At 36.0% G+C, this 26,304-nt stretch overlaps 1 protein-coding gene, 1 long non-coding RNA gene and 1 pseudogene across 2 annotated transcripts; 1 reads left to right on the top strand and 2 right to left on the bottom strand.

Moving 5' to 3' along the window:
• Positions 1 to 2,786: 2,786 nt before the first annotated feature.
• On the top strand, positions 2,787 to 6,324 carry LOC113073419 (olfactory receptor 10A3-like; annotated as a pseudogene).
• On the bottom strand, positions 4,894 to 8,957 carry LOC113073414 (ubiquitin-like protein 3). Its single transcript, XM_026246286.1, has 4 exons — positions 8,939 to 8,957; positions 8,720 to 8,806; positions 7,607 to 7,684; positions 4,894 to 6,447 (listed from the first exon to the last, which is right to left on the bottom strand). The coding sequence occupies exons 1-4, from the start codon at positions 8,955 to 8,957 to the stop codon at positions 6,395 to 6,397; spliced, it is 237 nt and encodes a 78-aa protein (XP_026102071.1). The 3' UTR covers positions 4,894 to 6,394.
• A 16,573-nt stretch (positions 8,958 to 25,530) lies between these two features.
• On the bottom strand, positions 25,531 to 26,034 carry LOC113073418 (uncharacterized). Its single transcript, XR_003280499.1, has 2 exons — positions 25,766 to 26,034; positions 25,531 to 25,679 (listed from the first exon to the last, which is right to left on the bottom strand). It is a non-coding gene; the product is annotated as an uncharacterized LOC113073418 (long non-coding RNA).
• Positions 26,035 to 26,304: the final 270 nt, after the last annotated feature.

Here is a 26,304-nt window from a genome sequence, read left to right as displayed (position 1 = left end):
AGTCAAATTACAAAACTGCCGCTGCTACACAGGCGAAAAGCAAGGCCATAGACAACTTGGCTGTGTTTGAGTGTTACCTTTGGCTGGAAATCAAGTACACAGACAAAGCCGCCTGCCTCAAATCCCCAATCTCCCCCTCAGAGTTATTTGACCCTGCTGTAGATGGATTTGAAGAGCGCTTCAGTGCAGCACAAAAGTCATCACAGGCCATGTGCCACATCCTGCCTAAAGTGGTCCAGTTTTTTCAAGTCTCAAAAAGGCTCTCTTCCCAGCAGCCTGTGAAGCCTGCTCTGTCTACTGCTCAGAAAAAAGCCTGAGCTCCAACAGTACCCTCAGATGGATAAACCCTTTCCAAGGACATGGGCATCCACACCAGATTGACATAGGGCCCTGAGTCACAAAGGTCATCTTGATCTCAAAGCAGAGCAGAACAAGAGAGGGTTAAGTACAGTAGTGTAATGTAATGAAGTAATTATACAGTGCTCAAGTATTTTTTAGGAGTATCTGTAATTTACTTGAGTTTTTATATCTAAGCCAATTTTTACTTGTTGTACTCCACTACATTTCCTAATTCAAATGTATACTTTTACTCCGATACAGTTCCTCGAAGCTTAAGAACACGGACTGCCGGAAAGCAGGTTTGACGAATCATTGGTCTGCCGTTTGCAGGTTAGACTCATGCTAATGTGCAAACAAGTGATGATTAATTTTCCACTCAAATTGAATCTGTGGTGTGTGATACAGCATCACGTGCGATAATATGGTAAGTGTTGTTGTAATGATGACTTTATCAAGTAAGCTATATCACCAAATTACACACAGACTGCACGCACGTTTATTTATTAGTCTGTTAAAACAAAAAATCCAGGTATTCTAAATTATATACCGCAAAACTGCTTTTTATATTTGTACTATTTAATAAAGTTAACTTAATCTATATCACACAAAGACTTTTTTTCTGCACATATCAGCACGAACACATTTAATAATCATTTTATACAAGTTCAGCAAAGCAATAAGTGTCTTACATATTAGACATAATATTGCTTGTTTTTGCTAAATTTTACTAACAAAAATAGTTCCAAACAAAGATCACAGCACTGTTTTACATGTCTGAGCAATGGACTGTTCACTTATTTGAATGAATCAGCTTTTTGACCAAATCGATTGAATGAATGATTCAGTGATTCACTCATTAACACAGTCAAATGCTGCCATCTACTGGTTTCAGTTTCACATTTCTACTTTTTTATGTTTTTAATTATTTCAAATATCAGTCTTCAACATTTTATGTTAAAAATAAAACATTAGGCCTATTTATGTATCTGTAACTGCAGTTAAATGCATCCATGTCCTCTCTGAGATACATAAACTGTGTGAATACATCTAAATACTATTTCAGATGCAGATTCCATAAATGTTTTCTTATGTTGAAATGAAAGACGCTAAGTACCGGATAAAGTGCTTCTTACTCTTACACAAAATGGAAGAAAGTGTTAAAACTGAACACAATCTTGCTAGTCAAGCTTTGTAAGAACATTTTATATATAGCGCCTGTATTTATTTGATTATTCTCCATTTTGCTTTTACTTGTACTTTTACTTTAATAACTTAAGTACATTTAAGATTTAAAAAATAGCCTATTTTTCGTACTTAAGTACAATAAATAGCACATACTTTAAGACTTTACTCAAGTAACAATCTAAACGGTGATGTCAACTTCTACCAAAGTAATTTTCTAATAAGATATCTGTACTTTTACTTGAGCATGGCTTTCAGGTACTTGAAGTGAAAAGTGAAGTGACATTCAGCCAAGTATGGTGACCCATACTCAGAATTTGTGCTCTGCATTTAACCCATCCGAAATACACACACACACAGAGCAGTGAACACACACACACACACACACTGTGAGCACACACTCGGAGCAGTGGGCAGCCATTTATGCTGCGGCGCCCGGGGAGCAGTTGGGGGTTCGATGCCTTGCTCAAGGGCACCTAAGTCGTGGTACTGAAGGTGGAGAGAGAGCTGTTCATGCACTCCCCCCACCCACAATTCCGTCCGGCCCGAGACTAGAACCCACAACCCTTCGATTAGGAGTCCAACCCTCTAACATACATACATACATATACATTTAATTATATATTCAGGATGTGCCAGCAATTAAATCGCCTTAGCAGTGTGGTTCATTCTTGAAGCAAAGTTTTGCCTGATAAACAGTGTGGATTTACAAAATAATTATTGTTTTTTTTTTGTTTCTAACAAATAAGTTCTTGTTAAAAACCAATTAAAATGAAAAATAATCTGCTTATAATTTCCACACAGGAGAGACTTGGTGTTGTTTCCATACTAAAGGAAATATATCAGTATCGTCATTGGCATCAGATATAGGCAAAAATCCAATATTGTGCATCAGACATGAACCATTCATATGTAGTTATTAATGTAAATGCAATGCAAAACATTTCTGAGAGAATGCAAAATCGGCTTGTTTTTTTTCTTGTTTTTTTTCCATCTTAAATTTCTTACCATAACCAAGACCCTTTAGGGGCTCCGTACAGCAGTAGTAATACAGATTTGGTAGTCTGAAAAAGTGTGTATCTGGATCCAGTCCTATTTTTCGTTGAACATCCTGCAGAATAAGACTAATGACACACAGCTGGAAACAATGAGAACTAACAGACAGAGCAAAAGGTGATGGGAAATGAAGTCCAGAACAAACAAACTAAGATTCAAAAGGAGTGCCCTCTGGTGGCTATCATGGGCACTCCAGCAGATGGCTGTGACACCTGAACTTCCTAATTATGATGAACATGGCACTTGATCGGTTCTTGGCGATCTGTTACCCGCTAAGATACCCTGTTTTAATGAATAACCGTACTATGAGGCTTCTAATAGGGTTTTCTTGGGTTACTGCAATGATTGTTCAAACCATTAGCTTAATGCAGACAGTGAAGCTGCCATTCTGTGGGCCAAACATCATCTTTAATGATTTCTGTGATTCTCTATCTATGAACCAGCTGGCCTGTGTTGACACCCTCACAAATCTCAATGGATATAGTGTAGCAATGTTTGTCCTTCTTGTGCCCTCGTCTTTCATCATATTTTCTTATTTAACTATCCTGGTGTCTATGCTTCGAATAGCAAATGCACAGGGCCGAATTAAAGCCTTTTTGACCTGTGCCACACATCTATTACATTCCCCGCTTCATGGTTTATAGCACTTCTAATATCCCAAATACTCAGATGAACAGCAGTCAGAAGATCAGCCTGGTCATGTTCTACAGTCTTCTTCCACCTTTAGTGAACCCCTTCATCTACTGCCTCGGGATCAAAGAAATCAGACAGTTTTTTATCAAATGGATGGTCCACAGAAACAGGACCATCAGTATGTTGTTAACTATTTCTAAATAAGATTATTTGACTGTTAAATTGTTCTTATTCACCTTATTACATGAAACTGACATGTTATTGTTATGCAGTTATGTGCTATGCATTAATTTTATGCATTAATATTTGTTGATATTATAGTCATTTTCTTTTGCATAAAAATAATAATATGTATTATAAAAATGTGGAAGGCCATTATACTCAATACTTAATTTAATACTTAATACTGAATGGATAAATAGACAATATATCAATTTCAGTTAATGATTAGACCTCTAATATTTTTTTTTTTTTAAAAGAACAAAACATATGGAAAGATGTCCCGTGGTTTGACAAGCTATACAGTAGAACTATTTTTTAAATACTTATTATTCATGAAGTTTATGACATTAATAATCAATAAATAAACAGCATGAAACATTTCTAATTTTAAAAATGAATTTGTTACACTGCTAGGTTAATGCATAATTTATTGCCTAGTATATATTTTAATTAGAAATAAATCATTAATCCCCTCAAGTGTACACCATCTATTAATATTTAATGGAGAAAAAAAATTAAATGACAGTAATTTGACAAATTGCTATTAATATGCTGCTATTATGTTTATTTCGTTTAGGATGGCGCTTACCGGTTTCATCAGTGTTTAAAATAAATTAAAAGCATATATCTGGTGCTTTCTTTCCACTTACAGTAATTAAAATGATCAAATTCTTATCAAACTGGTGAATTCAGAAGAGTAACCACTTTATTAAATAAAGTTAATATTAACTGATGTACAATAAAAAAAAAAATCTTACCGCGCAGGAAGTTGTATCAAAGGTCGATATGTGCGCTCTTTAGGTTTAGTACTGTTCGCCATTTAAATACATTATTATATCCATGTTTTATATTACTATAATCGTGCGTCTTGTATTTTTCCAGGCATTAGATTAAAATTAAGTCCCTAAAAGTGTTTTTCATATTAGATCAAAACTTGTTTTCGACTAAGTGTTGCTTGGTACTTGGCGACTAAACAAGTCAAATCTAAATTTAGTTATATTTTTAATTTCCTTATCTTAATTTATCAACTAAAAAAACTATAAATACTAATAAATAAATATAATATAAACCAATAAAACTAATGTGATTTGTGCAAATAAGAGATGTGTAATTATCAGTTTACCCACAAGATGGCGCAAAACGATCACAATTAGAGAAGAATATTAATAACGTTCACCCATAAACTTCCATACACGATAACAGAGATTATTGAGACTGCATGACTAGAACTAAAATACTAGTAATAAATACACGATTTAAATCATTTTTAAATAAGTCTCATGTTCACATAAGCTGTATGTTATTTATATGCTGAATTTATGAAAATACAGTAAAACACGAATACTGTGAAATATAAAAATATTCAGAATACCCATTATATGTGTGTGTTTTCTCAAGTGTCGGAAAAAGAACATACATTTCACGCCCTCAAACTCACTGTAAACAATCAAGCAATAACCATTTCACTTCAATATTCTGGACTCTTTATTCAGTTTATATATGTATTTCCATTTGTAGTTTAGAGAATGATAAGCATTAGTTTATTTACAATTATCTTTTTAAAAACTTCAGCTCTGTACAGATTTTAACCCTGATAAGGACCAATATTTTTCAGACCTAGTGCGGTGTTAAAAAGCAGAAAGCAAAGAACACATAAAAAGAAAAATGAAGTCAAAAATGAAACATCAAATTATGAACATTTGATTAAAAAAAAGAGAGACGAAAACAGTAATTTATTCAGCCATTAGAGGGATTTGCTGCTGTTAAAGTACATCTCGCTGCTTCATATGCTAATGTGCTAACGGTTTTTAAACTATCATACACTAGACACCAATATATATCAACAATCTATATTTATGTTCTCTATAAGATTCATATTAAATATACTCTACACATATGTAACCTTCGAATACACTTCCCATTTGGAAAAATATTAAAAAGGGAGTAGGGGAAAGAAAAAATTACACCGATTTAGAAACGAAACAGCTCATGTTTCCGTGTTGTGCAAACGAATTTTATATCTAATAAGGAAGGGGAAATAGAAACCAAGCCAAACTTCATTCCATAATTATCTTCTGGCTCCAAACGCAAGCATTCATTGACACCACTACCCTACTTAGAAAATAAAGGAATAAATCTTATAACCCTTCCTGAAAGAGAGCAGCTCGGATCTGTCTAAAGAGGGAAGTCGCAACACTGGTTGACTGTCAAAACACAGTCGCAAATGTTACTGTAAATGTTACTCGTTATGTGTATTTTAGACTTTCCCATGAGTCAATCCAACCATCTTCTGGAGATCTACCTTCCTGCAAAAAAGTCCCGACTGTGCTTGAAACACTTCTGGCGTACAGGAACTCAATAGAGCAGGATGCTGGATCTCCAGGACCTTAATGGGGCATTTAAAACGCATGGAAATGTATAAGAAACATTTCTAAAACGTTCAACAGGCACATAAATACTTGATCTCCTGCACTGTGCTGTGTAAATTAATCCCCCCCTCACACGTCTCCCCCCTGAGAGGAAGAATCAAGGGCCTGGGCTGAGGCGAACAAGTCTCTTTTTTCCTCACTGAATCAATCATGTTACTATGTGCAATAAAAAAACTGAGAAAAGAGGGCCTCCTCCGTGTGCAAACTGGCAGGAGTGTGTGTGTGTGTGTGTGCGCGTGTGTTTGAATGAGTTCATGGATGCGTGTGAAGATGTTAGAAACAGTGGAAATGTGTGTGTAAAGGTGGGATGCATTTTATTATCTGATTTTTTGGCTTAAATACAGACTGCGAAGCCGAAATGTTCTCATATCCGTGTCTCAGGTGATTTTTATCTTTTTTTTTTTCCTTTCCAGGAGAAGCGAAGCTCTTGATCTGGTCGGGTGCTCGTGGGAGTCGGGTGTGATTAGATGTGTTTAAGCAGCATGGGCGAAGGGTGATAGGACACACTCGTTCTGAGGGATGATGGGATGTATTTACAGGATCACACAACAGTTGCTCTCTCCAGTCTTTTCCCGGTTCCTCTGACCTGTAACAAACACACAGAAACTTAATACTACTGCACAAAAACAAACAATGGTTTTGTTCCAAAACATACTGCCTATATACACAGCATTTTAAAGCATCACAGAAATTGTGTTCTTTAAGAGGTAGGCAACATAATTGTGTTTCTTTCTAAGATGCATATTTCATTCTGCATATATACTTTAATCACAATTACAAGCAAGTAAATCTCATTAGATATAAAACAGTATTGTTAAAAGACTATATTAGCAAATAATTATGTGCCACATACTGTATTTTTATGCTTACTACAGAATTAACAAAATCAGATTCTACAACAAAATGCTTCAGCACACATAAATAATGATATAAAGGACATTTTATTTCAAATAGAAATGCAAACACAACTGAGAATATCATCTCATACACAAAAGGATTAATAATGAAAAATATATATTTAAAGCACCTTACAAGTGACAATACCAGACTTTGTATTGTATTGTATTACAATTTTATGTGTGGTTTACTCTGTTATATCATGTATGTATTTTTTTATTTTATTGTACACTGCAATATTATTATTTTAACTGGGGCAATGCAAAAGTAAGGTTTATATATGGGTAATCCTTATATAAATTTAAATAAATAAATAAATATTATTATTATTATTATTAATAGTTAATTAAAAGGTCCACTATTTAAATAATGTTAATTATTATCAGAATTACCCAGAGAATCATTAGAAAACCAGTACCTGTTTGTCAGTAACCACTGTGTCAGTCATACCCAAATAATAACTACAAACAGATAGTATACATCCATAATTTTAAATAAAAAAAATTCATCAATTGCACACAGCATCCGTTTACATTTTCATGAAAATGTGCCTTCAGTTTAGCATTTGAATAAAAATGCTTTAACCTTATAAAAAGTTAAAATCCTTAACCTCTGCTAATATATCAGAATAAGCTCAACAAGCATCCAAAATATCATGTGACCAGGTCTTTTATATTTTGGTTCAACACTACTTTAAAAACACCTAAAACTGAAATAGTGCCAGAGGGTGAGGATGATCCACATATAAACTAAACATTTCTGAACAAAGTGAAGGCTGCAGTGAGACAGGGAGCGTGTGAAACCGTGAAGGAGGAGTGTACAGAAAAGACAGAGGGTAGAATGGTTACCTTGGGAATTTGGCTCGGGCAGCGTCTCTCTGGCAACTAAATGCATCACTGTGGTTTTTCCGAGTGGCAGTTTTAAAGCTGCAAGACATAAGAAAAAAGAATGTTGGAGCGAATGGACACTAGAGACTAATGCAGCCGTTCATCTGTGACACCAAAGTCACTTTTCAAGGAGACCAGAATAACATGTTAACTCTGATCCTGTGCTTATTGAGAGGCATCACTGACTCTGAGAGCACTGCTGCTGCGTTCTGCTCCACAGACACACTCGGTCTTCATGCCTTGGTGCTCTTGAAACAAGAAGTGTCAGCGTGGATTATCAAAGTGACACTTTTTTGGCAAACCTACCTGCCTGCGTTCCATCACGTCATCAGGCGAACAGTTCAGGAATTGGAGCTGGTTGTGGGGTTTCAATTACTTATAGCTATTCAACCATGAGAAAAGACTGCTCAAACTAAATATACTGACAAAACCCCTTGTTATAAGTGAAGTATATCATTGTTTTTCAAGTTTTTCACAGGTCACATATAAAAGGCCCTGTCAAATTTATAGAGAATCTAGGATTTATTTGTGTAATGAAAAAAATATATATATTTTTTAGATAGATAGATAGATACTTTCTTATACACACATTCACAAACCAACTTAATCTTTTATTGTTGTTTGAGGGAAATAAAAAAAAAATGCTTCCTGTTCACGCCCAGAGAATTTCCTCTCCTCCCTGCGTTCTGTCCCTGATGACAGGTCTGCCGGCCAGTGCTCTCCTACATTCATAGACTGCTGCATTCTGGGACTATTTAAGTCTGTCAACTCTATTCACGAGTTGAGAACAGTAACATTTAGGTGTACTGGGTCTGGGAGCTGAATTTTTGGATGCCCTTATAATCAGCTGAACAATGATAGAACTGAACCGCACTGCACCCTGGCCCGAAAAACCGAGACAAAGCCAAAATAAATATCTGTGCCGTGAGTCCATTGGGACACAGTGGATTTACCTGGCAGAAAAAAAGCTAAGAGACTCCTTATCCGCCAGACCATGATTCTGGACTGAGAGGAATGATTAATAAAAAATCAAGAGTAACAGAGCATGTTAATAACGGTAATGAGGCGGCTCACCTCCTAGCGTCACATTGCCGTGTAGGAATCGGCCCTGGTAGATGAGGCGCAGGATATTCGGACTGCTCACCTGCTCCTCTTCCCAGTCTGTTAAAGACAGAACAAATGAGAAAAATCATGTTTGTGTTGTATTTTGTGATTACAGTGTCATCACAAAGGAAACACAAAAGGAGAACTTTCCATAAAAATCACAAGAAAGAGACAAAATGTAACTCTTACACAGAAGACAAACAGTCATCCGAGTTAAGAATGACATGAGGGTGAGGAAAGGATCAGTAGTGTGATATATTTAAGAGTTTCATACCAGAATAGAGTCAGAACTGAATGATAGTTTGTTTAAAACAATGTGTAAATAGCTATTATACTACTGGAAAGCTGTGCAGACAAAGCATAAAGCGGTTACAGAATTAGAAAAAAAAAAAGTGGTTAGCTTTGCAATCGCATGATCCTTGCATATGCATTCATAAAAAAATGATAATGAATTTATTTATGCTTTAATGAGAGTGTAGTGTTCTCATTTTATCATATTTAAATGCATTCCAGAAATCAAAAGAAATACATTAAGGGGAAATTTAAGATTAAAATAAATTAAAAAAATAATGAAAATTTGCCCCATAATACAATTATATAATTAAATTATATTTAATAACTTATTGTGGAACTTCCAGCAATTATTTTAAATTAAAACCATATGTTACAAAAAATATCTTTCTATTTTTACTAAATAAGTCATTTTATATAACAATAAAATGTTAATGTTAATAATAGAACATAGATAGAACATTAATAGCATATAAATACATTTCTGAAACATAAAACTATGTTTTAAAAAATGTTAAATGTTAAAAATGTTGGTAAAAACTTAATTACCATGATAAATTTGTAAACAAAAATGATTTTTTTAAATCAGTATCACACCCATATTCTCTGAATCTGGTCATAGCTAAGCTGAATCCATCTGTCACAGAAAACATCATAGCTTTCAGTTCATTTATTTGAACGGTTGAGAATTTTTTTCATACATTTTTCATGTCCTTGCTGTGTCCTTCCTTTGATGACTCTGAACCACCAGTCATTCGATCAGCACAATTACGCTGTTTGTTCAAGTACCCAAGCAATATAAATTGCAAAACGTCCATTATCAGATTATTCCTTCACATCGCAGAGTGTCGCCCATTTAAAAACAAAAGAGTGGGAGGCATCAAGCTGAGAGACAGGGCCCAGGGCCATGCATGTCCAATGCACGTGTGTTACTAGTGTCTCTGACATCAGAGGATCCAGTATGAAGCTCCTCCCTCTATACACACTCACACACTGCCAGCTGCAGTGATGTAACAGAGTGAAAACCACCAGATGGAAACAAAGATCCTCCTAAGCACTTTATAGAATCAGATTAGAGCCAGAAGCAAGAAGCAAGCCTGCTCACTCAAACCCCTCATCCAGAGATCACAACACACACACACACAATCTTAAGACTCCATCTAAGCATACAGTATCAGACAACAAACAACAAACAGCCACACACAAGCATGCACTTGCCCAAATAATGGTTGGATGAACACGCAGACATACACATGCAAATCTAATTTAGGATCGGATTAGTATGTGGCTATTTTATGTAGCCGTCCCACAGGAAGGAAATACCAGAGAAAATCTACTTATCACAGTATTTCTGGACACATTTTTGCCAATTCACTCCTTCATTTCTAAAGTTTTTAACAGATGTAGTTTGATTTCTATATGTCAGGAAATGAATGCAAAGTGCAACAGAAGGCTCATTTCCCCAAATTATATTCATATCCTCCAAATGTAAAGAAAAGACAACAAACATTCTATTGATATTTTTGGAAATAAGTCTAATATTATTATATACACACCCTTACTAATTAAAGGTGTGGGGATCTTAAAATGAACACTTTATTCAGCAAAGACACATTCATTTGAGGAACAACAGCAAGGAAATGTTACAAAATATTTCCACAGAAATATTAATCAGCAGAACTGTTTTCAACACTGAAACTGAGAAGAAGTGTTTCTTCATCACTATTAGAATTATTTCTTGAAGGTTATGAGACTATAGTACCGGAATAAATTACAATACATTTTGATATATTGAAATAGAAAACAGCTATTTTACATATTTCACATTATTACAGATTTTAATGCATTTTTAAACAAGTAATTGCAGCTTTGGTTTGCACAAGAGACTTAAAGGAGACCTACTATGACCCTTTTTACAATATGTAATATAAGTGTCAGGTGTCCCCAGAATGTATCTGTGACGTTTCAGCTCAAAATACCCCAAAGATCATTATTATATCATTTTAAAATTGCCTATTGTGAGTGGAAGCAGAAACACGCTGTATTAGAGCATGTCTCTTTAAATGCAAATGAGCTGCTGCTCCCTGCCTGCTTTTCAGAATACAGCTGCACTATTACAGCTCATAACTGCTAAAAACATATGTTTTGATTTTGATTATCATGTTTATCATGCTGAAATCATGAGTTTTAAACCATATGGGTTTAAACTTCTGATATACGTTTCTCTGGGAGCACATGTACAGATTTCGGCCACCACACAGAATGATTACCAAACTACTGTAAGTTCTTATTCACACACATGTTAAAAAGGCACATGAGTTACAAAAACAGTTGATTATGTCTGTGAAGGTGAACATCTGGGAAATAAAATGCAGGTTTATTTTAGATGTGCGTGGCAGCAGCAATACACAGTAAATAAATCAATAATTCCACTGCTCTGTTGTCTCCTCTGAGGCTGGGACTCTAAACAGTGTTCTGTTCTCGTCTGTGTAGCCAAAGACTGAACATTTAGCATGTTTTGCTCAAACTTTTGCCATGGCATTAGAACTGGTACACTGTTGTTGCTTGTGAAATCAAAATGACAGCACCGTGGGTGGAAGCTTACAGATTAAGGGGCATTAATATTATAATGAGATCCCTTTGCCATGTCAACAAGGGAGTGAAATCGGATGCGCTCGTTTACTTAGACGCTTTCAGATAAAGGCTTACAAAAAAAAAGTTACTGGGTTAACCTATTTCACGTTTCCTTGGTTGGTAGATGCACCGGGGACCTGATTATAGCACTTAAAACCTGGAAAAGTTCATTTTTCATGAGAAAATGAACTTCAAACTATATAATATAAAGCATATTTCATAGGGCCTCCAAAATGTATGTTTCTTTCAACTTTTAATAAATTGCTATTCAATTTTTTTCTAAGTTTCATGATTTCAATTAATTTTACATGCTTTTTTATTAATAAAATTTAATTTAACCATTAAAAAAATTTAGATAAATGAAAACGGAAAACAATTGAATCCAGAAATAGAATTTGGAAAAATAATTATTAAACGGATTTCTTAGGGCCCTATATTAATTGCCCATTTAATTATATTATTAAACTTTTAATACAAAACTGTTGTGAACATTATGACAAAAAAGTCTGACTTTGCATATATATATATATATATATATATATATATATATATATATATATTAGGGGTGTAACGATACGCGTATTCGTATTGAACCGTTCGGTACGACGCTTTCGGTTCGGTACGCGGTACGCATTATGCATACCGAACGGTTCGTTGGACTAATTAATTATATTTGAAAAAAAAAAAGAGAAATATAATGATATCCCAAACGACGTAACAGGCAACGCCCCTGACACTCCCGAAGAAGAAAAAACACCAACTTATATGTTTATGTTATGTTATGACTCAGTCAGGCGCTCGCTCACTCAGTACGCGCTGAAGGCTCGTTGCAAAATGGCCAATGCGTTTAACAGACTAGAAAAAGAAGATGACTCTCAAACATATTGTTTGAGATGCATGATTCCATCTATGAGCTGCTCGATCAGAGTGACATGAGAGCCCCTCCTTAGAACATTATTTGTAAATCCATGTTATGGTAAGTGTGCACGTGAAGTCTTTGCACACTTTCTGAAATCCACACTGTGGTAAGTTTGCACACTACACTAGTGCTCTGCATTCTTTCTAAAATCCTATATAGTGAGGGCTTCGCGCGGTTGCTTCATTGCTTCAAAAAAAAAAACACCAGCGTGAATACTTGAAACATGTCAACTCATTTACGCCGACATCACCTTATTGTGTCAGTATCTGGGAAAAGACGAAAAAAAGGAGAAACATGCACGCAACAAACTATGCCTGCAGCATTTAGACACCAGTATTATATCTTACAGGGAATCCAAAGTGCACCCAAACACCAGACCTGTTGGTTATTTTAGGATCTTATATTTCTGGTCTGTTAAATGCATTAGACATTTTGCAATGAGCCTTCAGCGCGTGCTGAGTGAGCGAGCGCCTTAGGGTCCGTTCACATATCGCTCCTAAAAACGCGTGGAAAACGCTAAGCGCGTCTTTCTCCTCCTTTCCAAAGCGCTCGGGCAGAAGCGCTCATGAGGCGTCTGTCTTTGCTAAGCAACAATGACGTGCTCTCTCCATGAGACGCGGAAATTTCAGCAAAGGGTAAATGGATTTGCAGCTCTAAAAATCGCTTGCAGTAGCTCTGCTACTAATTTATTTCAAAATTGCAATCCATATACAACTATGATCAGCTGTTCCTTCATCTTGGCTGAGTTTTCAACGTTGTTACGGGAAAGGATGAAGCTGATTGGTTAGTTCTTGTCACATGACCCGCGGTGCGCTTGCAGCATTCTGAAAAGTTGAGATGTTTTTGCATTTTGCTGTATCTAAAACGTATCGAACCGAACCGAACCGAACCGTGACATCAGTGTATCGTATCGAACCGAACCGTGAATTTTGTGAACCGTTACACCCCTAATATATATATATATATATATATAATAAATAAAACTAAAATAGTCAACTTCTGAATCAACTGTATTTTTCAGATGGCATATTGCCAAGCAACTTGCAACCCTGCATTTTTTTATTTCACGAATATCTTGTTCACTTTAAATACATCGCACTTGGAAGTAAAATGGATTGTTGTTTCATATTGACCCATCTCCCCATCCCTGGTTATGAAGATCAGAAGTAAATATTATTATAAAGTAAGTATTTCCTTCAAAAGTAAAAAGGCATGTGTCATTCTCCTGCACGGACTCACTCAACTCAACCAACTGAGCCTGGTTTCTCCCAAGGTTTTTTTCTCCATTCTGTCACCGATGGAGTTTCGGTTCCTTGCCGCTGTCGCCTCTGGTCTCTTGCTCTCTCGCCGCAGCTCATCTTTCATTATGTCACTCCGTCTTTGTGTAACGATGGCATGTCATCTTCACCTGCTGAATGGCGAGCAGACGCTGACTTATACGATGATTCCAGACGCACGCAGAAAGGAGGAAAAGCTCTAACGGCAGAAATATGTCTTATGCTGGGATACGTCTGCTCGAAACATTCCATCTCCTTGGTGAGCAGACGAAATCTCACTATGACGTATATACGGCATGCAGAGATGCCTCCAAGGAACTTCAACAACAACAACCTCAGCAGAAAACATCCGCTGGGGAATGATTACATAGGCCAGGGTGACGTTGGCACTGGTTAAACCGCTGGCAGGTGCTTCCCTCTCTGTAGTGGCTATGCCAAACATTATTATTATTACACTACTCCACAGCCATCTCTGCTACTGCATCCATACAAAATATTTTCACCAATCCCAGCCAAGAAAGCCCCCGATCCCTGCAACCAAACCTTTCAGGGGGAACATCTGATGTAATCACCCCCCAGTGCACCCCTGCATCACACTTTTCCTAAAGGCACGGATGACACGTTAACATGTCATTTATACAATAATAAATATAAAGCTTACACATTAGTATTATATAATATATATTATATTATATATATATATATATATAGTAATATATATATATAAAATACATGAAAAATACTCTTTCTTTCTGTCTCTCTCTCTCTCTCCTCTATAGGAGATGCAAAAAGCCGAAAATAAAGGCTAAATATTGCTGTTTTATTGGTCTATTTACTAGTATATGTTGATAATAAGCTCATGGAATTTATTAGATAACATATGTTCACTGCAAAACTGTGTTGAATAATATTGAATTGTTGACGCCTGTATTGTGATTATGGCACTGGAAGGTGCTTGTTGATACCAAATAACACCTGCAGTAGTCTTTCCATAGCAGGCTTGTTGGAAAACAAACAGAGCAGTTGTTTCAGGTTTGCTTCAGTTAAAGACAGAGCATGAAATTCTTCTGATTTTTCTGGCGGTTGCAGTTTTCGGGTATCACAAGTTGAGCAGGAGATTCTCTGCTTGAGAAGGATTAAACAACCCGTGCTTCTGCCAAGACACATGGAGTGAGAGAGAGAGATGCTGACAGTAATGAGTGTATCAGACAGTACGTCTGAACTAAAAGCAGCCACAACAAATGCTGACCACAGTGTATGTGATGTGACATGTCAACCGGCTTTGCCCATCTCAGAATAGAGGTCTGCCAGATTGTTCTGGGAATGACATTTATGCAATAGGGGACAGACACACACTCACAGGACTTATGTAAACCGCACATCAATGAAAACAATATTAGATACGATGCCTCAGCTGGGATTTGTCCATTTTGGACAGAGAGGAATGTATGTGAGTTCTATGGTGGACTGGCTATGCATAAGATGGTTTAAAGAACACTGACATGACGTTCTAAAAACACAACAAAAAAGTCACATAAAACACGCCTGACTGACAGAAAGAGCCATTAGGCTTGCAACCACACAAGTCTAATGCACGCTTGATTTCACTTCCATGTTCAACATTAAGGCTATGTCTTATCAAAAAACCCGAGGACTTATTTTAGTTCACACTTCAAAATTCATCAAGCCACTGATCACGAAATTTCTCAAAATGCTATTTATTTATAGCTATATGTGGGCCACCAGCAATAGGAAAAAGAAAAAGTAGAGGAAAAAACAAGGAGAAAACCATGTAGCCCAGGAATAAAAACAATATTAATTTGCTTATTATTAGCAAAAATACCAGTGATGTAACATGCTTGATTAAAATATAATTATGGCCGTATTAAACTGTAAAATTAAATTATATGAAATACAAAAAAAAAGTAAACCGGCAGTAGAGTATCTTAATGTATATTTGCCAAATCAGCTAAGCTTAATAATACAGAATTGCTTATAAATAAAATACATTTTATTTATATACATATACAGAGAGAGAGAGAGAAAGAGAGAGAGAGAATATAAACGATAATAATCAGTTAATAACAATATATTATTAAGTAATTATTAACAATTTCAACCTAAAAACATATTACAAATGGATATGGTAAAGAATTAATTTCTAAGGTGTCCGTTTTTAAACTGAAATAATAGCCATAAATTATGCATGTGGTAATTTTACTTAATGTTACATATAAATTCATAACACTTTTTTGGAAAAACATTCATCAGTTTTGACTAATCTCACCTTTCTTAGCCAATTATTGCTAAGAAATTACTGTGTGTGAGTATTTATATATATATATATATAATATATATATATATATATATATATATATATATATTCACACACTGTAAATAGATTACTGTTCAAAGTGTAACATTTAAATGAGCAGAATCTGCACAGTCTAAAAAAACATGTTGAATGAATGCATAATGTCAGAACATCCTAACTGCTGAGTCCTGCTAATGCAACGGATAAAAATTTGTTTTATCAAAGCGTCCTCAGACAAGCTAACTATCATATAAATATCATGACATTTACAAAAGGGCTCTGAACAAAGCTGTAATCTTGGAAGATCTTTAGAAAAATTTATTTAAGCAGACTTAATCCGACAGATCATCAGATAAATGAAGAATCCACACCAAATTGAGAAAAAATGAACCAAACTGCTCAACAAAAGATGATAATTTTTTCTTCCTGTGTCCTGAAAATACTTTTCAGTCTGGCACAAAACTCATTGATTTTACTCAATGGATTCAGAGTCTCCTTCGTGAGTGAATCTCCCTCAGACATAAACAGAGGAGACAGAAAAAGGAAGCCATCCATCTTCCTCCCGACAGCACAGCATTGGTTCAAACGCTGTCATCTCTGTCTCCAAGAGTCTGTGAAGTAGTTGAGACAGAGGTGGTTTTGAGGACTGTGATCACACTCACTCATCTCTCCTTCATGAGTGGGATTTCGCCCGCATATCTTGAGGAAGTGTGAAGCCTGAGCTTTTTACAGGATCTCATTCCAGAATTGGAAGTGTTGTTCTTTCCTCAGTTTGAAATTGGGTTATACTGTACCAACTGAGTAAACTGGATGCTTTAAACAGCAGTCAGCGAATCACAACTAACCCCATATACATTACTTCCTTAATGTGTGTTCCTGCTGTTATTGTCAAAGTCCATGGCGTCTTTCTTCTAATATAATGCATTTTTTGCACTTTTGTTGTGCCTGCTCTTAGTTCATAATATTCAAAAGTTTGTTATTAGTAAAATTGGGAGTCAGTAAGTGTTTTTATTAAAAATAAATGTTTATTCAGCAAGGACACATTAAATTGATCAAAAGTGACCAAAATTAATCTAACAGACATTTGTAATGATGTTACAAAAGGTTTCTATTTCAAGTAAATACTGTTATTTTCTATTCTATTCAATAATCCTAAAGAATAAAATATGAAGTAAAATATTATTATTACTGATAATAATAAGAAATATTTCTTGAGCATCAAATAATTTCAAGACACTAATTTACATTTTAAAATATATTATTTTACATTTTTATAATATTTTACAATATTACTGATTGTACTATCTTTAATCAATAAATGTAGCCTTAGTGAGCATAAGAGTTTCCAAAAAAAAGGTTTAATAGTAATTTTTCGAATATTAGAGTAGCTTGTTCCACCTCTGAAACATTTTTTTTTTCAGATGACATGAGTAAAACCTTACTTTTTAACCCAATCACAATCCAATCACGTCCTGCCTTACTGAATATCATGCTTCACTTAGAAATATGTCACACTGTAGAAGTAAAGGGGATTCTGAATACCATTTCCTTTCTACTTTAATTACATAATTGAGAAAGCCAGAAGTTTATCCATAAAATGATTTTGGTATGAAAATTCTTGGGTGTAACTTATACAATTTTCTTTCACGAGCCATTTTTACAACGTTTCAAACCTTTATATACATACATATTTATTTATTTATTTTCCAAGAGAACAAATACAGGAAAACAAAGCATCGATTTCAGGTTCCGTCAGGCAAGGTACAGCCTGTACAATCCAGTTTTTTATTTCTCAACATGAGACAAAACAGGTTGGGCCACTTTGCAATAGCGATCCAATTCTTTCTCTAGTGAGAAAGTTAAAACCGCTGAATACAGTAAACCACCCATTGTTTGCGTGGGGGATTTGCATAGATATTCAACATTACAGGTAACCTTGACCTCTTTCTGAACATAAGATGAAATGATCTGGCCTGTTTGCATTAGCAGGGGTTCAAGTAATGAACAAGTCTAAAATGACAGAATGAAATGCATGGGAATGGAAGGATAAATGTCTCACTTCAGCCAGAGCCAAAAGCGCTATCACTATCGGCGTGTTTGATAATAGCTAGCTCATTCAGACACTAGTCTCTAGGCAGAACTGCTTAATGAATAGATTCCAGTCCACAAAATGATTTTGGTTTCATATAAAAGTCCTTTCATGATATTGGGCAGATTGTTTCGGGAGCAAAAATCTGAGATCCAGCCATTCATTATTATGTGATATATTTCAAATGTGCGTCAGACTCTTAAATTCTCATTATGAAGAGTGCGGCACAAGAGAAAGAGATAACAGAATTAAATGACATGAGATCTGAGAATTAGATGCCACATTTAGACATTGGAAATTAAACTGCAAGAGGGGCTGTAGAGGAATTATAAAGCGCCCTGTCTTATTTCCAAGACCTCTGCGGATGCCACGATTTTATGCAGGAAACTGAGACTCGCAGTCATGGAAGTGCGCACACACATGGGCAAATCTGCCATGTATGAGCAACACAAAAGGAGGCTGGATGTTCTCTGCATGAGTTGATGTGCGGTAGGTTGAACATAAAGTGATTGATTTTGCTCTCAGCTGCATTTGCCTCATCATGCTCATAACAAAGCGAGGAATGGAGGAAAAGAGCATGTGAAGTATTTACCAGAATGTATAAGACATGGACAAACAGACTGGATGGATGGATGGATGGATAGATAATTAGACATAACTGGATGGATTTTGATAAAATACTTCACAAACGTTTTCTTTGCGTTAGGATAACATGCAATGATACATTTTTCACAATAAAAACCAAGAACATTCCTTTAAGAAGGTAAAGGGTGATGCCGTGTTGACTTTAATATGTGATGTGTGATTTTTAATGAGGCTTGCCTTTGCTCTACTGTGGCTTTACTTTCTCTTAATGCTTATAATGCTTTATTGAACAATGTTCCGTAATAATCCTTGCCATTTATTTGAAAGGACAATCATAAAAGCTCTGGTCATGGCTGTCAGTTATTCAAAACGTCCTATAAAAACACATATGACTCACAACCACAAAGTCCTAAAAACTTTCCACACTTCCTTGATTGAATTTTTCCATGATAGATCAGTCTCAGTTGTTACGGTAAGAGTTATCATTTTGCATCAACTTCCTCAAAATGTCTAGAACGCCCTTTGCTCCCATTATTTCACTCTTGGTCTTCTCCCTGACTCCCCTGAGCGAATCGCAAGGTGGACATTAGCACCAGAAAGCTAGTTATAGCTTCTGTATTTAATCACAAGCACAGCACCCCAGCAGCTGCAGTCTCAGCCTGTCTGGATGCCCTATCAGCAGTCCTGAAGGACAATCACTCACACAGACCTACTCACATACCCTCCGGCCCAGACGACGAATCTCAACGGATGAGAAAACAAGGGCTTGAGGGATATCATCACTGAAATCAATACAAGTCCGTCTGATGACGTGCCAATTACAAACACATATGTGGACATGTGAATGATTCATCTTTGTACAAACTTTACTGCTCCTGAGGCTAATTACACACAAACCAAGAACTCTGACCTTTATAGTACTGAAACAAGACTCCTTTCAGGTGCTTTAACGATAATGTCACACGTCTTGAAAGTCGCAATGCTAGATGATCTCTGTAAGTTAAGACATGCTACAACAGAAGATACAGCTTGGTCAGAAAATATGCTTCGTGAGAATAATTAAGCAATTATGGCTTGGGCTATTCAACATTATATATATATATATATAGTAACACTTTATTACTTAATTAGCACTAATGCATAGCTAATATTCTAGCAATATGCATGCTAGAAAGCAACTAATAGGTGTAACCCTAAAATAAAGTGTTACCATATTTATATATATATAGTAGGATATATAGAAGGAAGACAGAGCATGAGAGAATAATATCTAATCTCCTGTAGCCAGATGAAGGGAAGGCAGGCAGCCTCCTGCCCACGTGCCTACTGCTGAAAAGGGGCAGAAATCTGCAGAAAGAGAGAGAGTAGGGGGAGGGGACCCATTCACTTACCTCCCCATTAGTGAGACAGTCAGCTGATAGAAATGGCCCTTTAATAGTAGCCTGCTGTATACAGCCATTTATTACAAACCTACAAAACACCCTCCTCATTTCTTATTACTATCATGCACATGTTCTCAAACAGAATATTACAGCACCAGAGACCAAGCTCTATGCACCAATTTCATGACTGAAAATCTCCTCTTTTTTTTCTTCTCTTTTCTTTCAGGCGATCCCAGAGAAGGTTTTTCATTAAAAGTCACAACTCTGGTCTGTCCTAAGGCTTTTTCTTGTTATGTCTGTCAAACAGACTGCATAATGTTTTTAAATAAGCACCAGTTCTAAGACACAGAATGCATGCGATGTGGCAATACAATCGTATTTCATTATAGTGTGATATTTTTCTCACAGATCTGTGTTGATACTTTAAATCATTTTTCCAATCATGTCATGTTTTACAGTTCAATGCACAGCAGAATAATTAAAAAGGAAAAAATCTTTTTGGAATTGTATCACATTCTTGCCCCTAATAATAATGAAACCAAGGCATTTATAAAAAGCGCTCATAAAACTCTTTCATGAACACAGCTCTTCCCTGTATCATATACATTCAATGGAATGGTTTTGTGTATGTATTGTGACATCTGAGTGTAACTGAATATTAAAAATTAAAAGTGTATGGGAGGGACTTGGTTCTGTCTTTCGGTTGTTGATTGAATGGAAGCAAATCTAAATGTGAACCAGCTTGGAGAAGTCCGACATTATCAATGAGAAGTTTGATGTTTCACAGAAGATGTCAAGACAGTCAAGACATTTAAAGTCAAGACATTTTGATAAAAAATTCTGGAAAAGTAGAACAAAAATAATAATAATATGCATGGATGAATCATTCACAATAATAGCATTTAGAAGATACTGACTTTAAAATTAAAATTATTTAAAATTAATCAAAAAATTCTGACATTTCGAACTTTCCTTTTTTGGCCAATAACTTCAAAACTCTGATTCCACAATCTGTCTGGTTTATTATTTATGATTTGTATATTAAATATCAGCCAGTTTTTTTTAACTACAGTTCATATAATTCACTTTAGAAGTGGCCATTTTTAAAAATATCAAAAGATTGTCGATCAAATCAGAGAAAAAACATTGGCCAGGAGGAGAGAGAGGTAGGAAGAGGCCTTTAGGAGAAGGGAAGTCTGGCCTGAGATTTCAATCTGTGACTTCACTGAACTACAAGAGAATGCTTATGCAATGATGTCATAAAGGCGAGCGAGAGCCACTGTTTAGAGTGGAACAACCCTCTACAGTCAGTCTCCACCCAACTCACACAAAGCTTGAATAGAACCACCTCTGGAAAAATGTAAAAACAGATATATGTTGACTCAAGTCCAGTAATGAATATGTAGAAATACCACAGAGATGTTAAAACAACTTATAATAAAGCACTGAGAACTATTTACACAAACTGACGTTGAATCACTGTGTGTGTGTGTGTGTGTGTGTGTGTGTGTGTGTGTGTGTGTGTGTGTGTGCGAGCACCTCTCTCACAGAGCTGTTGTAAATTGTTCCTCACTCTACTGAAAGGATCCTTTATTGAGTGAGTCTGAGCTGCTTCCTCCCCCTGCTTCTTTCTCGCTCCCTCTTTAGCCTTTAACCCTTACTGACCCATAAACACTTTCTGGAGTCATTCATTTTATCCAAATCATACTCTTTATATCATAATTGTTGCTTTATTCACACAAACACATATAGAGACAACACATACCAAACAGTTTTTTTGAGTCATCTTTGCGTTTATGCTGATACAATACTTTGCATTAATTTAATAACGTTTCCATTAATTACCTTTTCTAGAATTGTACAGTTCTGTTTCAAGTAGTTTGTCCAAAACTAAGCTTTAACTCTGAAAATGACATTTTTTAGCGTGTGAGAGAGATTTAAACTGATAGATGCCCAAAATGTGGAGTCTTTTTCTCATGGAGTTGAAGCAGGTTAATTCGAAAAGTTTTGAATCGTGGGACGTAGCGTGTTGTGTTTCATAACATTATCTACAACTTTTCCATCTCTCTTATGCAAACACTTTTCGTTACCTACCCTGTACCTTTCTCTCTCGTTTTGGCCACCTCTGAGTTCAAACACTGACTGTTCATAGTGGCTGTTTGGGGTCAGAAGAGGGTCTGTCATTAAACAGATGTTATAATGACCTAATAAACCCTCAAAGGGACTGATTTGTGTTTCCATGTCCTTCTGTTGTCTGCTTCCCTGATGAGATCTATTGATTTGAGCTTGGTTACATAATTTTGCAAAAGTCTCAGTGACAAAGCTGGTTTGATTCTGCAAACAGGAAAGCATGCTACTTTAGCAATTTCCCTTAATTACACCTTGAAAATTATTTGAAAGTCTTTCACTTCAACATTTCACATTTAATTAAATTATGTTACAAGCTTTTTCTTTATAAATCAATTATGAAAATGTACCATCTCTAAGCAAAAAATGTTTCTACACTCATTTTTGTTATGTGTGCCTTCATTCTCCATCTTGCATGAAACATAATATCAAAACTGACTGCATTTACTTCCTTAATAATATACGATCCTGGACTTATTTTTCATTCATCAGTGCATGTCATTTGAGAAAAACAAATCAATTCTCGCAAAAAAATTATATTCTGTGCTAAAAGCCACTTTTCACAACTATAACAATCCCAATAGAAAAAACAAACACCTATCCATTTTTTTTTACATTGAATATTCTGTTTCAGTATTTACAGACATAAAATGGGTTTCAAATGCCACTTCACATTTACAGGACATATCAAAACAATATAACTACCCCTCATAACAAGATTAGCTCTTAGCCTTATTTCATTCAACATATAGGTTTTTCAAGCACCTCAATTGTTTTTTACATAAAAATTCAACTTTTGAAAGTGCTGAGCAATGCTGCTCAAGTGTGTGAACAACAGCCACTGGGGAGGTCTCTCCTTGACATTCCTCCCGTACCAATTCACCCCTACGCAGAGGACACGATACCACAACACCACACACAAAGTGACACAGACCTGTCAGGGAGTATTGAGTTCTCCTTCACACCTCAGTCTCACAATTGATCAAAGCAAACTCTTTTAAAGGTGTATATCTGATGTAGCACCTATAGGCAAAAGGCTTCCGCAACATTTTGTTGCTTTGAAACGGTGAGAGCTCTCCAGAAAAAAAAGCCCATTCATTAAAATGCCCACCCACAAGATGTATGCACACACATATACACACACACCCACACACACACACACACACACACAAACACTCCCATTGTTTGACAAGCCTACCCCCCAAATGAATGCCCCTTAGCTGGAGACCACACAATGATTCAAAGTTTCACCTCGTGGACATTTCATCCTCAAACTGAACATGCTGTTCCAGGAGACCAAAAATAGACAGCTTCTGCAGTCATTTTAATGGATTTGAAATCTAATAAAACCATATAAAATTATTTCCTGTGAGGTGTGGGTGATTAAAGTTCTCAAAGTTAACCTTAAAAACCTACTAACCTAGCTTAGATAATCAATACCTGACTTTGGGTATAACATAACACTTTGTTCCCTGTTCTGTTCTGTCCCTGTTTTCAGTGTAAGAAAAACCTTTCTTTTTGTAGACGTTAATAGATGCATCATCATCACCAAGGGTCAGTGGCATTTCTCTTAATACCTATAGTTGGCAAGGAAGCCTTTCTGACAGACAGGTTTACATTTAGGTGTTACTCAATGGCAGAAACAGAAGGACAGCTGAATGTGCACTGCAAGGGCCATCACATCAGCCTTCAGCGTACATTACATCAAACGGAGTGTCTGCAATGTCAGAGCATCGGCATCTCTTGAGTTTGACAGCCAGATCAGCTGTTTGGCATATCCAAAGCATGCTTGACTAACATGCTGCGACACAATGTTACAGTCTGGTGCCAGTAGAAAGAGTTCTTATTTGTTTTGATATTAGTTTCAATATCTGAACACACAATCAGGGCTGTGGTTTGTTGTTGATAAGCTGATTTCTCACGTCCTTCAGTTTACACCACTGACCTTCTGGATACTGGCAAGTAATGGCAGTACTACCACCGCCTAACGGTTTAGAAGTCACAATCTATTATAGCCTTACATCATAATGCAAAGCTTGAAATGTTATTCTAAAAGCATGCGATGGGGATTAAAAAGAATCTATGACATCATCATCCCTCTGGACAGCAAGATTCTAATGTTGAAGTTTTGGTTGGATCATTCCGTTACATTCACATTTCGAGACGGTTTTAATTGTGCAAACAGGGCAATGACTGTCTGCCTGATCATACTTCCTCTTTATCAGTCTGAACAGCACTGTGTAGGCCATCAGATAGGATATCTTTACGCTACTGCCCTTCCTGATTAAGGTGGAATGTTGATGGGGTTACTGGCAGAAGAGAAGAGCAAAAAAGTGATCCAAAGACATTAAGTCTTCTGGATTTTCTTGGATTGGTCTATGAAATCAGTTGACCTTCTTTAATCTCCAACAAACACTAACATATTTGTTATATAATGCATTTGTTATGAATTAACTAGTTTCTAATATGATGTTACTAGTACTTGTTTTTGAGAACTACTTTTAAGAGACTGAAAAATGACTAGTAATTCACTATTCATTAGATTTCAATACTTTCCTTTGCTACTAGTCAGAATCTCAATAGAGACGAGCAACTATTTTATTGATTCTAGCAACAAACAGCACTTTTTTAATTGAATTCTATGGGGATCTGTGCTTCATTAACTATTCACTTCAGACTAGTGTTGCTGGCAACTATTCTAGTTCACTACCAAAGAAATAATAGGTACTAGTAAGTATTCTTTTATTTATTGTAACTATTCAAAGTGTTGCCAGTATATAGAATATTGCAATCTGTTACCAGTAACAATTAAATTCATTCTTACTAATTAATTTTCTAACGAACGATCGTCTCAATAATAGTTGACAGTCGAAAAGTTTTAGTAATAGCTAAAACTACTATAACATAAAAATATATATTACTTAGTTTCACGAACATTACATTTTATTGTAAACACCACTAAACCTTTTGCAGAACGAGTAAATTCTTACCATGTCAACTGGGATGTTGCCCGTCATCTTTGAAATATCTGTCGGATCTTCACTTTAGATTAAAAGTTGTTTTTCTTCCTTGAGTTTGCTTAAGAAACAACGTTTTGACAGCAGGTGACTTGTGGTAAAGCAGTTGTTAATGCAGAGATCACTCGTCTGGTTATTCCTGTAGGTTCGCTGGTAGAGGTAGTTACGCGCAGGCAGGAATAGGCTCTTCTTCAGACAGGCTTCTGACTTATTGCTTTTTCATAGCATAAACTTCAGAACGGAGAAAATAATAATTTGTGAATTTTAGATTTATGTGGGAGGACCCCCTCCCATCCTGAAATAAAAATGACATATATTAGGAAAAATGTGAAGGAAAACAAAATAATACTACAATGCAGCCCTTAGTATTTGCAAATATACCGAGAAATGAGTTCCTCGCGAGTCCGCAATAAAAAATAGACCGTTGCCTGGTCGAAAAATGCTGTAATTCGACGGTTTTTCAGTATTATATCCGTCTTCGTCTGCGCTCGCTCTCTGCTGTCATCCTGTCTCAAAAAAACATGGCGGCAGTTGACGGGGGGAAAGGCTGAACGTGGGGAAACCGGAGCTGGTGAGGCAGATAAAAACGGCGCGATGTCGATCGTTATGTGTGTGCGCGGATGAATACGCCCCCCAGCAGTTAAAGGAAGAGGCGGAGAGAGAGAGAGGCGAGCCCACAAATCCATGCGCGCCCGTGTAAACGAATTAGTGGGAAGGATTTGGGAACTTTTATCAAAAAGCTTTATGCCAATTCTTTTTTTTTTCAGAGTATAAAATGCTGAACATTAAACAAAAACATAATCAGCCTAATGCTGTTTTGTGTCCAGTTTATTACGTTAATATTCAGTTATTTATTTACCACATAGGCTAGTTCTCACCAATAGTTTAGTTTACCTGTGGCATTTTTACTAAGACCATAG

This window comes from Carassius auratus, unplaced genomic scaffold, assembly GCF_003368295.1.
Source record: "Carassius auratus strain Wakin unplaced genomic scaffold, ASM336829v1 scaf_tig00012122, whole genome shotgun sequence".
Classification (NCBI taxonomy): Eukaryota; Metazoa; Chordata; class Actinopteri; order Cypriniformes; family Cyprinidae; genus Carassius; species Carassius auratus.
Note: the sequence above shows the minus strand (reverse complement) of the source record. Positions and strands in the feature narration are given on the sequence as shown.